Source organism: Podarcis bocagei (genome assembly GCF_964188305.1).
Source record: "Podarcis bocagei genome assembly, chromosome: 4".
Taxonomy (NCBI): domain Eukaryota; kingdom Metazoa; phylum Chordata; class Lepidosauria; order Squamata; family Lacertidae; genus Podarcis; species Podarcis bocagei.
The window spans coordinates 60,812,247-60,825,997 of NC_138128.1; the positions used below are offsets into that span (position 1 = coordinate 60,812,247).

The 13,751-nt window shown below is 39.4% G+C and overlaps 1 protein-coding gene across 2 annotated transcripts in view; it reads left to right on the forward strand.

The window, feature by feature from the left end:
- MKI67 (marker of proliferation Ki-67) overlaps positions 1-11,780 on the forward strand; it is a 35,281-nt gene extending 23,501 nt beyond the window's left edge. For both annotated transcript variants that reach the window (XM_081192825.1, XM_081192826.1), the window contains exons 14-17: positions 1,255-2,066; positions 2,970-3,033; positions 4,690-8,163; positions 10,620-11,780. In XM_081192825.1, the coding sequence (XP_081048951.1) occupies positions 1,255-2,066; positions 2,970-3,033; positions 4,690-8,163; positions 10,620-10,756 (4,487 nt within the window). In that variant the 3' untranslated portion in view covers positions 10,757-11,780. The remainder of the gene's footprint in view (positions 1-1,254; positions 2,067-2,969; positions 3,034-4,689; positions 8,164-10,619) is intronic.
- Positions 11,781-13,751: the final 1,971 nt, after the last annotated feature.

The following is a 13,751-nucleotide window of genomic DNA, read 5'->3' on the forward strand; positions in this document are numbered from 1 at the left end:
CAAGATTAAAACTAAAAATTCCCATGTATCTGGAAAGAAGTTTCTGAAAAGGAAGTATTTCTCAGCTTGTGGCAGAAAACTGGAAAACTTGGGGATGACCAAGCATGCTGTTGTGGCAGGAATGTACACATTCTGAGCACCACAGCAGAGGTTTTTTTCTACGTCATCAGTGTAACACAAGGATATAAAGGGGCTCATAGGAGGGTCTTGTTCTGGCTTTCCCAGATGTTAGAAATATTTGTGCTATTTTCTGTCCCCCATCAGAGGCAAAGTGCATGCAATTTCAAAGTTTCCCTTAGACAAATGAAAAATGGAGCAAAAGAGTACATCCAGGAGTTGTTACTTATAGGACATGTGCTCACACTGATAGTAGTAACAGTTCAATAGTAGTGGCACGGCATATTCTTCTTGCAGCAGGAGGTGTTGGCCAGTTCAGGACTGTTCGTAGTAGGCATAAGTGTGTCGCGCAGCGTAAATTAATAACACAGTCTTCTTCAGTAAAAGAATAAAAGCTTTACTGAGTTAAAATAAACTTGTTTGCAAATAAAAGCATAGTGAACAGAAGATTAAACTAGCTTCAGAGCATACACAGTTTCCATTGAGCACAGGCTTCACAGAGCACAGGCTCCACCACAGAGAGAAAGAGACACACAGACAGACACAGACTGAGTCTGCCTGCCTACTTATACAGTGGTAGCTCAGGTTACATACGCTTCATGTTACAGACTCCGCTAACCCAGAAATAGTACCTCAGGTTAAGAACTTTGCTTCAGGATGAGAACAGAAATCGTGCTCCGGTGGCACGGCAGCAGGAGGCCCCATTAGCTGAAGTGGTGCTTCAGGTTAAGAACGGACCACCGGAACGAATTAAGTACTTAACCCGAGGTACCACTGTACAGAGAATGAGTCATCCTCATGATGAGTCACAGTGATTCAGCATGCTGAATGATTCTGTGGCTTTTCAGCATTTCACAACATTTCTAGACTTCTTTACTGCTTCCTTTACTGCCTCTGCTCTCAAATACCTTGGTCACATGACAAAGTCTACCTCTTATTCCTAGTCCTGCTAACTATCCGTCTTTGGGATATTACACATGCATCATCCCCTTTCCTGCAGAACGTCATTTATTCAAGAATTCTGCCTTATCAGGTGGCACAGAGTTGACACGTGTCACTTGTTTCCACTAGGAAGAACAGTAATTTCTTATGTAATCAAAAACTCCTTTTACAGTTCATTTTTATATCTTTTAATAGGAGAGATGTCTGTATCACCTTTCAGCGCAGCAAGCCAACAAAAACTTTACAACCAAGATGTCATATCCCCCTTCTTGAAGGAAGTGTCACAGATCTCTGGTCTTGAGCAAGATGACCTAACTACAACTCCAAAAGTAACGGGTTCTTCATTAGAAAAAGATGTAGGGAAAAATATGTCACTGGTCACAGCAGCAAATGAAGCTACTATACAGGGAGTGATGGAAGATAAAAGAAAAGGTCCAGAACAAAAATTAGAGCCTGTTGAAGCATTTTCAGGGGTCAAGAGGCTCTTGAGGACACCGAAGCAAAAAACAGAGCCAGTTGATGCGCTTTCAGGCGTGAAGAGGGTCTTGAGAACACCCAAACAAAAACCAGAGCCAGTTGATGCGCTTTCAGGAGTTAAGAGGGTCTTGAGAACACCCAAACAAAAACCAGAGCCAGTTGATGCACTTTCAGGAGTCAAGAGACTCTTGAGGACGCCCAAAGAAAGCCTGCAGTCTATTGCAGATGACACTGTCTGCTCCAAATTTATTATTAATCATGTTATCAAGGAACCTAAGGAAAAAGTGGAAGCAGTGGAAGATATGGGAGGGATTCATAGGTTATTGAGAACACCTAAACAAAGATTTGAACCCATGGATGATATGGTTGGCATTAGTCGATTACTGAAGACACCAAAGCAGAAGTTTTTGCCAGTTGATGACTACTTGGGACTCCAGAGGTTTATGACCGAACCTAAACAAAGCTTTCCAAGTCCTGAAGTTGATTATACAGGTGTTAAGGAAATGTTGGAAGCTGCAGATGGACAGAAGGTAGGTCTTCTATATTAAATATCTGAGAAAAGTCTTATATACTTAAATTGCACTAATTATTTCAATAAAAGAAATCATTAACCTGACCCAATTTTTTCTTGCACAGCAAGATTCTGTGACATGTTTATATGACATGCAGTTCTGCCATTTCTCTAAATGCAGGTTGGTTTGTAATGTGGAATCAAGCATTTTGAGCAGAGAATGACTAACTTGTTCCAGCAAGCCCTGATCTCCTGGAAAAGCAAAGTGTATGCACACGTGCTTACTTTGTGTTTTTTACCAGGAGGAAATATGTGACCTGTGGGGTTGCACAAGCAACCCCTGATTTTGATGAATCAACCTTACTCCCAACTCTGAGGCTAATCTTGCCTGAGTACTAATTAGAATCTCTTTGGATTTTTTGGCCCAGATCTTGCCATTTAAAATCACTGGTTTTGAATATATATGAAATAGTGTGTTTTTTTTGTAGGGAGAAAAGGTGGGACATAATATCATTTATCACTACTGCTTTTACTTCAAAGTGTTTCATCTTTGGATCACTTGTACATTGTGTTTAATGACATTGGTACACTTGTGATGCAAAGTGGATGCACTCATGATTTTATTATAGCAGCATTGCTATTTATTTTTCATCTCTTTCATTATATCTTTTTGTATTTCGATATTTAGTATGTTCAGTAAGTATTATGAAGCCTCTTGTGAAATGGTCATGACTGCCATACATATTTTACAAAGCACTAAATCAGCCATATTACGAAGAGTACCTGCATCTTCAATGAACTTAACACACAGTTCCACACACACGTCAGTTCAGCTTGGACTTTTATAAATATTGTATAACACTGGTTATAGGCCCAGCATCTTTTCATGTCAGCTATTGTAATAATTATGTATGTTTTCTAGGCTGAATTGCCAGAGTTTGTGAATCTAATCAAAGAAGATAATGGATCTTGTATGAGTTCCAGAGGTGAGCTTGGTGTGTGTAAATATTATTTCAACGAACCCTTTTATTTTCAAAAAAAGGAAGTAGCAGCTTTACATTTATCTGCTTTAAAATATGGTTTTATTTCAGAACAACTAGAATGAAATTAAGTCAGAAGGTTTCAACCTTTTTGGGTCCATGGCTCCCTTGACCAATTACGTTCGGCAGCACCTGTGTGGGGCTCAAGAGCCCAGTTATGGCGCCCCTTGCCTGCAGAACTGGCAGCCCCTCACCCTTTTTCAAACATCCTCCCTGTGCAACCTTTGAGGTGCAGAAATGCAAGGGCATCAGAGGAGGGAGGCAAGGAAAGAGGGGAAGAGGCCAGTGTTGCCCACAGCACCTCTGACCATCATTCAAGACTTCCCCTGGGTGCCACAGCACACTGGTTGAAAATAACTGAATTAAGTAATTACAGTAAAGTTGCAAGGCTTTTGGGGTGCTCTTTCAAATACACAGACGGCTAACAGTTGTGCATGTTGTCTGCCTTGATTTTCTGTTTGCATAGCAGTTATAGAGATTAATTTTTTTAATGTGTGGGCATCGAAATCTGTTGTCATTGTACCGCTTTATGTGCACCTTATGTCCTAAAGCACACAATGGCAACAGGAAAGCGACTGATTGAAAATGGGATCCTTATTTTACTGGTGTTCCAATTTGATGCTTGCAGTATATCTGAATGGGACACAGCTGGTGCTGTGGTCTAAACCACTGAGACTTGGGCTTGCCGATCAAAAGGTTGGCGGTTCTAATCCCCGCAACGGGGTGAGCTCCCATTTCTCCATCCCAGTTCCTGCCAACCTAGCAGTTCGAAAGCACGTCAAAGTGCAAGTAGATAAACAGGTACCGCTCTGGCGGGAAGGTAAATGGCGTTTCTGTGCGCTGCTCTGGTTTCGCCAGAAGCGACTTAGTCATGCTGGCTACATTACCCGGAAAAACTGTCTGCGGACAAATGTCAGCTCCCTCTGCCAGTAAAGCAAAATGAGCGCCCCAACCCCAGAGTCGTTTGCGACTAGACTTAACTGTCAGGGGTCCTTTACCTTCACCTTTTTTAGAATATCCGAAAGGGTAATGGATGAAGCTTACTTGCATGATTTTTACACATTGATTCTTGAGTGTATAGATAATGCACATTAGGTTGTAAGTGTGGGAGCTCTGTGCAAAGGGTTCTTTTGAACAAACAAGCCAGGGCTCATCTAACGGCACACATTGGATTTGAATTCCAGCATAGGACTACAAGAACCCATCACTAAGTAATCGTGAAATCGTGAGCCCATTCTAAATGTAACTTAGTATTTCTAAGGCTATGTGTGGTTAAGAAGTGCTTAACTTGGTTGCATTTTATTCATCTTGAAGCATTCTTCATAATTACAACAAAACTTGAATAATTTTATTTATGAGATTCTGGAATATGAAGGTTTGGGAAAGCACTGTAAAGTGGCATAATCTGCAAATAGTGGTGTATTGTTAAAGTTAAGAATGATTAATAGCACAAGATATAAATATCACGTGGCAAAATATAAAAGCAAATTTATGAAGCAATGTAGTATTCCTCTGGGACTTCTTGGCTAATAAGTGTGTTTACTACTCTTCACAATCACCATATCCTGAGAAATAACATTGAATGTGCTTTTCTTTTTTAAGAGTCCATGAGAAATGACTGTGAAAATAAAGAAGCAAAACTGGAATCATCACCTAAACGAATATCTCCTTTGCCAAAACCAAAGGACAACAGTAAAAATATTTCAGAATTAAAAGACAAGTTGGGACATGTTGCATGTAACACATTTAGTGAATTAAAATCAGAAGCAGTGATAGAACCTGTTGAAATAAAGTGTGTTTCAGAAAGCCATCAGCTAAAGGGAATGGACTCTGAAAACGGACACAAAATTGATTTTGTGAAAGAACCAGTTGCAAATTCTGGGGCAGTAGATATAGAAATCATTGGACCATTGCCTTCAGCTAGAAGAACTAGAAGAGGGGAAGCTGATGAATCCAGATCCGTAAAAGAACATGATGCAAAAAATACACAGAGGCATACAAGCAGCACCCAGAGAGCAGAATCAGTCAATTGTGTGCAAGCTAATGAAAACTTTGACCAGAACATCACTGAAATAAATCTAAAGCAAGAATCTGAAAGCAACACATCTGCAGTTGAAAGTGAGGGGGAAAAGGCAGCTCAACAAACTAAGGCAAGTTTAGAATTAGAAGAAAATGCAGAAATACAAGACAAAATAAAAAACCAAAATTTTGAAACTTCAGGAGTGGAAAGCGCTGGAAATGTCATACTTAAAAGAAATAGAAGAGGAAAGGCTGCTTCAATACAAGCAGAACTGTTTACAACAAACACAGATGTTAATGAGGCTAAAAAGGAAAGTCTAAGACACACAACACCTAAAACACAGGTTTTGGAAAAGACTGCAACAGATGTTAAAGAAAATAATGTTAGGAGAAGGAAAGGGATGAAAGTTCATCTTCTGTGTGATAATTCTGTATCACTTGGGGAAAAACATATGCTTGGAGATAAGGATGGTGCTTATGAAGAACAAAAGAGTACCTCCATTGCGTCACAGCCAGGCATGCAGGAAATTCAAAATGAAGAGAATCCTGATGAAGCGCAAAAGGTGCCATTGGAAAGTGTGCAAACTCCTGAGGAGCATAGTCCACCAAGAAGGCAAACAGTAGCACCCAGGAGAGGAAGAATCAAGCGAGCCATTTCCCAGGAAACAACTACAGAATGTGACAGTAACCAGGCAGCTGATACAGAAGACCAAAATATGCCTGTCACTGTAAAAGAGAATCGACCAAAAAGGGGCAGGGGGAGAAGAGCTGCTCCTGGATGCCAGATGCCACCTCTTTTGGAAAACGTTGCTCTTACAAAAGAGAGTCCAACAGTGGACAGCTTTAGTTCTACCCAAGGAAAATGTTCTTTGCAAGAAACTCAGACTAAAGAGAATCTCGATGAAATGCCTAAGATGCCCTTGGAAAGTGAGCAACCTCGTTTAGAGCACAGTCCACCAAAAAGACAGAAGATAGCAAAAGGAAACCCACCGAGGAGAGGTAGAAGCAAACAAACCATCTCTCCTGAAACACTCACTGAATGTGACAGTAAACAGGCAGCTGATACAGAAGACCAAAATATGCCTGTCACTGTAAAAGAGAATCAGCCAAAAAGGGGCAGGGGGAGAAGAGCTGCTCCTGTATGTTCAGTGACATTGCCTCTGGAAGACGTTCCACTTACATATGAGGGCCCAACAGCGAACAGCATTAGTTCTGCCCCAGGAAAGTGTTCTTTAGATGAAATTCAAAAAGAAGAGAAACCTAATGAAACTGAGGAGGTGCCTTTGGAAGGTTTGCAGACTCCTGCAAAGTATTGTCCAGCAAGGAAGCAAAAAGTAGCAAAGAGGATGCTGCCCAAGAGAGGGAAAACCAAGCAAGACATTTCTCAGGAAACATCCATAGAATGTGAAAGTAAACAGACAGCTGATAGAAAAGACCAAGCCATGGTTGTCACCATAAAAGATAATCAGCTGAAAAGGGGCAGAAGAAGAGCTGTTCCTGTATCTCATACGACATTGCCTCTAGGAAACCTTACTCCTGCATATGAGGGTGCAACAGTAGACAGCTTTAGTTCTGCTCAAGGAAAACGTTCTTTGCAAGAAATTCATACTGAAGAGGATCTTGGTGAAATGTCTAAGATGCCCTTGGAAAGTGAGCAACCTCTTTTAGAACACAGCCCACCAAAAAGACAGAAGATAGCAAAAGGAAACCCACCCAGGAGAGGTAGAAGCAAACAAACAATTTCTCCTAAAATACCCACAGAATGTGACAGTGAACAGGCAGCTGATACAGAAGACCAAAATATGCTTGTCACTGTAAAAGAGAGTCAGCCAAAAAGGGGCAGGGGGAGAAGAGCTGCTCCTGGATGCCAAATACCACCTCCTTTGGAAAATGTTGCTCTTAAAAAGGAGAGCCCAACAGTGGGCAGCCTTAGTTCTACCCAAGGAAAATGTTCTTTGCAAGATATTCAAAATGAAAAGAATATTGATGAAATGCCTAAGATGCCCTTGGAAAGTGAGCAACCTCTATTAGAGCACAGTCCACCAAAAAGACTGAACCTAGCAAAAGGAAACCCACTCAGGAGAGGTAGAAACAAACAAACCATTTCTCCTGAAATACTCACTGAATGTGACAGTAAACAGGCAGGTGATACAGAAGACCAAAATATGCTTGTCACTGTAAAAGAGAATCAGCTAAAAAGGGGTAGAGGAAGAAAGACTGCCCCTGTAACAGCTCTTTCTCCCCTCAAAAATAACATTTTACCATTGCCATCCTCAACCAAAAGCAAAGGTGCTGTGGAACAGCCAAGTGAGGCTTTGGAAATTGCAACTGTTGCAAGTGAGAATCTGCCACGTAGAGGCAGAAGAAGAAAAGCAGATGAGGCAATTGCAGCAAGCTCAGTTTCTGCAAGTAAAATGCCCATATTGCTTGATACTGGGAATCAAGAAGACATGCCAGAAGTTTTAAAAGGTGTGACAACAGATAATGTTTCCAAAAGAGGTAGAAGAAAGCAGTCGGTTCCTTCTGAAATCTCAACAGAAAGTAATGGCCAACCAGTAAGTGACAACAGAAAGGTCTCTTTTGTAAAAGATAAGAAGACGTCTTTGGAAAGTAGTTCAGTTTTCCAAAACCAATCAAAGGGGAAGAGAGTAAAAAGAACTACTCCATCACGGGTACACCCTTCTCTCAAAGTAAGCATCACTCTAACATCACCAGCTCCAGACAAAGGTGAAACTGCCAGTGAAAATGATGCAACTGGAAAAGGGAAACTTGAAAAATGTGGCAGAAGAAACAAAATTAAAATAGTGACACCTTCCATGTCTGTCAGAAGAAAGCACAACCTTCCTGAAAAGGAAGATTTTCAGGAAAAACAAAATGTAGATGTTGGAAAGCAAGCTATAGCCAATGAGAAAATAAGTAGAAGAGGTAGAAGAGTTGATGCACTTGAAGCACCTATTTCTGCTTCTCTCAGAACCAACCGTAGATTGAATGCAGGGGGTGATAATGCTCCTAAAGATCGACAGATGATTCTGAAGAACAAATCAAAATCTAAAGCAGGTATGTGCATGGTTTTTTCCTCCTTATTTCAGAGTTCTTAATGTTTAAGATTCTAAGCTTTCGATTCAAAATTAATGGAAAACCTTAAAGCTTTGGTGAAAAGTTACAGTAGCACACCTGAAATTTAGATACCACCAATTTCATTTCAAAATTTCTTTGTTGAAGATGCCATTGGTAATGTAAATCAGGGTAAGCAGACTTTACTAAAACTCTGAGGTCTAACAATGAGAACCAGATGTAAATGACATACAGATGAATTAAAGGAAAGTATGCCTCTGAACACATCCAGAGCTTTGGAATTAGTTTTCTGTACCAGAATTGAAGGGAGCAGACAGGCCTTTCATAACCCAAAGTCCACTTCTAGTTATATACCTTCATCTCAGCAGCCTTAGGTGGAAAGGGCTAGGAAGGGTGTTGCTATCACTAAACAAGTGGGAATAAAACTTTGTTGTTAGCTTGCTGCAAATCACCTAGAGATAAAACTCGAAAAACCATCCCATTATTGAAGTATATAGTAGGAGTGTGACTGATCTTCAGAAAGGTTCCAGTTTATAGTATATAGTGAGATGGCCACCGGATTCACATATTTCTTACAGAGAATTGAACTTCTGGATTCATAAGTGGGATATCTGGAAAAACTGATGTTCTCCCTCTTCCCATAACTTGCTTAGCTGTTATTTAAAAATAGACTTTTAAGTTTATTGGTTTTTCCTGTTTATGAAACCTACTATTATTACTATTATTATAAATAACTACTATTATTAGTAAGAGTTCCCTAATGTCCTGAATGCTGTTGTTTATTTTGTATGGGTGGGGGAAAGAACTGTAGCCCAGGGAAAGCAAATAAACAGGAGACCTCTAATGCAGATATGTTTACAGAGTAACTTATATAAAGTCATTAATATTTAACAAACATTAACCATGTTAGGTGAGATCCAAAGGGCTACGCACAAAACTTTCATGCAGATCTTAGTACTTCAGAATTCCTCTTATGAGAAGCTACTCCTGGAAGTGGGATGAAGAACCCACATTCAGGAGCGGTTTCAGAAATTTTCGTGCACAAGCCTTCGGGAATCTTTGAATCCACCATCATTAGTATTATTATTATTAAAATTTATATACTGCCCTATACCCAGAGGTCACAGGGCAGTTCACAGAACAAAATAAGAATATAAAACCACAAAATATATTACCAAAATAAAAACTAACTCACCCCCACAAAAAAACCCCACATTTTTAAATGACATAGGATGTCATTCTTCATAGTTCTATAAACCATTTGTCCACTGAGGAGACAGAATAATTTTCTGCCTGCAGTAGCTGCCTGTTTGGCTTCCCTTTCTAAGCACATTACCAAGGTGGATTGTTTTAAATCAGCAATTCAAAAAGCATGTTGAAAGCAAATTTCCCATTTATCATGTATTTCAGGTGCGTGGGAAATTTTCTAAACTCCCATCAGCCCCAGCAAGCCAATGGCCTGGGATGATGCAGAATTCAGTTCAGCATCATCTGGAAGGCTAAATGTTCTCCACACCTGATATATTTCCTAAGCAATGATGCCAAATGTATTGCTCTGCTTTCCTTTGAACCACATCAGTGAAGCAGGACCACACTTGTCTAAGCTTGTTTCCTGAGGAGGTCACTTCAGTGCTACTAATGCAACGATTTGACTTCACCCTTGGAAGGTGCCCTTCATTGTCTCTTGAGACAGATGGACGCCAACAATAACAGCAGCATATACTTTCACATTTCCCATTAAAGGGAATACCTTTAAAATATTTCTAATTAGATAATACTGCTGTCTTGTGATCAGCAGCTACAAACAAAACTGAAATGTCCATAACTGATAGGTTGAAGCAAAGTCTGCTTGTTACTGCACAATATAGAACATTTAATTTTTATGAGTTGAAATAAAATGCCTTCTTTGGCAGCTTGAATGTCAGTATATCTGAGGAATCATCTTGCTGTACTTAGAAAAGTCTCCTTTGATTCAAAGGTATCTAGCATTGATTTGGTTTAGAGATGAACTGTGGGGCTAACATGCTTACAGATTTTTAAAATAAGTAATGCTTAGAATTTACTACTTACTATTTTTTAAAGTTATCTGCTATGGTCTGAAATAGCTTTCAATAGGACAATATTAAATTTCCTCCATGTGAACTTTTTGGAAGCAGTGATCCTGAGGTGGGTTTGAGGGATCCTGCACCTTGCAGCCAATTTCCTTAACTGTGGCCTTATGTGAGAGATAGGACTCCAAACATCTACCACAGGGTTTCCCTTAGTTATGATGTCAAGTCAGTTTGGAAAGAGTGAATAACTGCTGGAATGAACTGCTCTGAACAGAAGAAAGATATCTTGATCATTAGAATGTTATATTTTTATCTAATCTTGCTACTAAAGAGAGAAATATCAAAAAGTTTGGCCTCAAATCATCTTTCTTTTTTTTTAACAACTAGAAAGCATTGAAAAGACACCATTAAAAAAAGAAAAAAAGAAAACAGTGAAAGAAGAACATTCCAAATCTACAGTTAAGCCTGCTGGAGAAACTGAAGGCAAGACAAGAGGGAGGAAAACAAAAAAAAATGTTTTGTAATTTTTGGTACTGGGTTTGTGTAATTTTTTTCCTTCAGAATAAATGGACATATATGGGTTGTAAAGTATGCTTTGCATTTAGAACCTTACTTTGTTTCTGTAACTTCAGTTCATCCTTCAACATTGACGCTTTCCCATCTGTATATACATTTTCATGTATTTTACAGGGCTTTTTGTTGGACACTGTATTGTGTTAAGATAGTTTTAATTCAGGTGTTAATTGTTATCTGATTTTTACATTAAACCATACCTTGTCTTAAAATAGTATCCTTTTATATTGTTCCAATCCCTGGTGAATATGACTGCTAAAAAAGCATGTTAGACTATTCTCTGTACGCTGGCAACATTCAGTTAATGCTTTAGAAAGGATAAGGCAAGGATAGCTGCATTGTTATCCATAGCTTAGTAAATGTACAATCCCTCTACCCAACTACCAGCTATGGCACTTTAACAACTCTAGGAGAACAACAATCCATATATAGTAGTGTTAAACAGAACTGATTATACTTGGCCCCTTTCTTTCCACATAACATAGTCATTAGGGCTTGCCAGGATGGGAAACAGACCCTTCTCTTTCCCAGGCCACATACCTTTGAATCCTGATTGTCACTTTCTCTTCAGTTCCAGTCCTTCTCATGGTTGGTGGTATCAATTCAAAACTTAAATATTTAAGGTTAAGTGCCTGGTACCTATAGTTACAATATCCTAATTGGCAGGGCTAGGAAAGTTCTGCTTGAGCTGTTAACAGGATAACTTGAACAGTGCAGCTGGCATTAAATTGAACCAAACAGTCTAGTACTGTAGAGGTCTTGTCCTTTTTCTTATTGCAGCATTCTAAGGACACCTTTCCTAAGCTCCCACCTCAGTTCAGTTGTCAGTACTGTATATGATTTCAGTTTTGTATAGATCTCATAGTAGCTGCTTTTCTCTCCTCCCCACCCAACATGAATTCTAAGCTGCCTGTGAATTGCCAAGCCAGCAAAATTGGAGGATAATAAAGTTTACAGAAGCATATGTGTATGCTAGCCTTTTGAAATAGATTCAGTTTTAAAGAATAGCACTATTTACTGCTAATGCCTAAAATTCTTCATGTTTGATGAAAAATGACTTATTTTGAAGGTTGCAGTGTGAGAGAGATTCTCCTGGTTGAGTGACATACCCTGCTCTCAACATCGCTACATGAATACTACCCTTCTTGCTGTGTTCAGCCCTTCTAGTTCCCTCTTGTTTTATTTCAGTTTTAAATACTACTGCTCCAAGAACAGAACTTCAACTCTCACTGGGTGACACAGAATTTGAGGGTGGACTTTCTTGGTTGCTGTAGGCATGCTTGGTGATGGACCTTTGAAGATGCCAAGTCACAGGCCTAAGGTGTATTCACCTGACACTCATACATGATGCTGCCCACCTTGTTAATTCTTTTTTTAAATTCTTTTATTTTATTTTCAAAAATAAGGGAAAGAAAAGAAAGGAAAAAAAGAATAAAGTTACATCAAAATGCCATACACATTCACATATCAAAATTACTCCTGACTTCCTCCCATCCATCCATGAGTCCTCTTAATTCTGTTTTCATCTGCATATCAATATTTCTCCAAAAAATATATCTTCCTAAATTATCTGTAGTTTCTATTACATTACGAGTGTATTTAAAAACCTGCTAATGTTTTAACCTGTTAGCAATGGTTTTGTATATACATTATAAACATTTCCCATTCTTTTTAAAATTTCTTTTCTACTTGGTTCCTGAGCTTCCCAGTTAATTTTGCCATTTTGGCATAGTACATCAACTTGATCTTGTAGCATACATGAACAGTTTCTTCTGATCTATCATTTCCCAGATTTTTAAAAATTACATTACAGTTCCAACACATGATAAAAGGTACCCCTTTTCTTTACATTTCCAGCATATATTGGTACTTGTTTTATACAGTTTTGCTAGTTTTACTGGGGTTAAGTACCACCGATACATCATTTTCATATAGTTTTCTTTCAATGAAGAACATGCCATGAATTTCAGATCAGTTTTCCGTAGCCTCTCCCAATCAGTCATTTGTATATTGTGTCCCACATCTTTCACCCATTTTATCATCACTGATTTCACCTGTTCATCTTTAGTATCCCATTCCCACCTTGCTAATTCTTCAGTGCAGCATCTCAACTGAAATTTGATCACTCCTTGAGGCTCTGGCATTAATATGGGGCCTGATTATGGCATGGGAAGCAGGGTTGTTATGCTCAGAATCAACTAATAGCAAAATGTGAATTTGCTGGTTTGTAATGGACCATAAGTGAAACGAAGTGGATCTGTACCAGACTGCAAATGTGTGGGCCTTCTGCTTCAGCTGGCTGGTAGCTAGAAAGAAAAAAGGCAGAGCTGAGAGTTGAATGATACAATCTGGAAGCTAGAAAAAAGATTCAGGCTGGGAAGCCAGTGCGAATTTGATGCTTGGTTTCTGTTTAATTCAAGGCTGTGGCTATGGAAAAAGCATGACCCCTTGGTATGTTAATGCTGTGAATCAGTCTCTCACAGGCTCATGTTGTATATATGTGTAAATAAGCCATACATCCTAAAGTCTTCGTTGTGCCTCATTCCAAGGAAACCAAACCCTGGGGAAGCACCTGGAAGCCCTAGAATCTTGCACTGCTCAAGAGATTGGGGTGGCATGCAGCAGTGCCTTAATGCTACAGAAGAAAGCCACGAGCAATGGGAGATGCCTGGGGACTTGGTTGGAAAGGGTAAACACAAGATTCTGGCTACAGTTTGGTAAAGATGCACAATCAAGCAAAACTGCCGTAGTTTTTTCTTTAAAAGCTTGCATCCGGATAGCTGTGCCTGCTGACTGAAAAGTGCCCTAGCGCCTGCTGCCGCCTTTGCCTGATAAGATTGGCATTCTATTTCTAATCTTTTCAAAACTTGGCAGGGTTAATGCCTTGAGGGAGTATTAAAAACCCTGAAATCTTCATGTCCTTTGGACCAAGGACTCCTAAGTTAC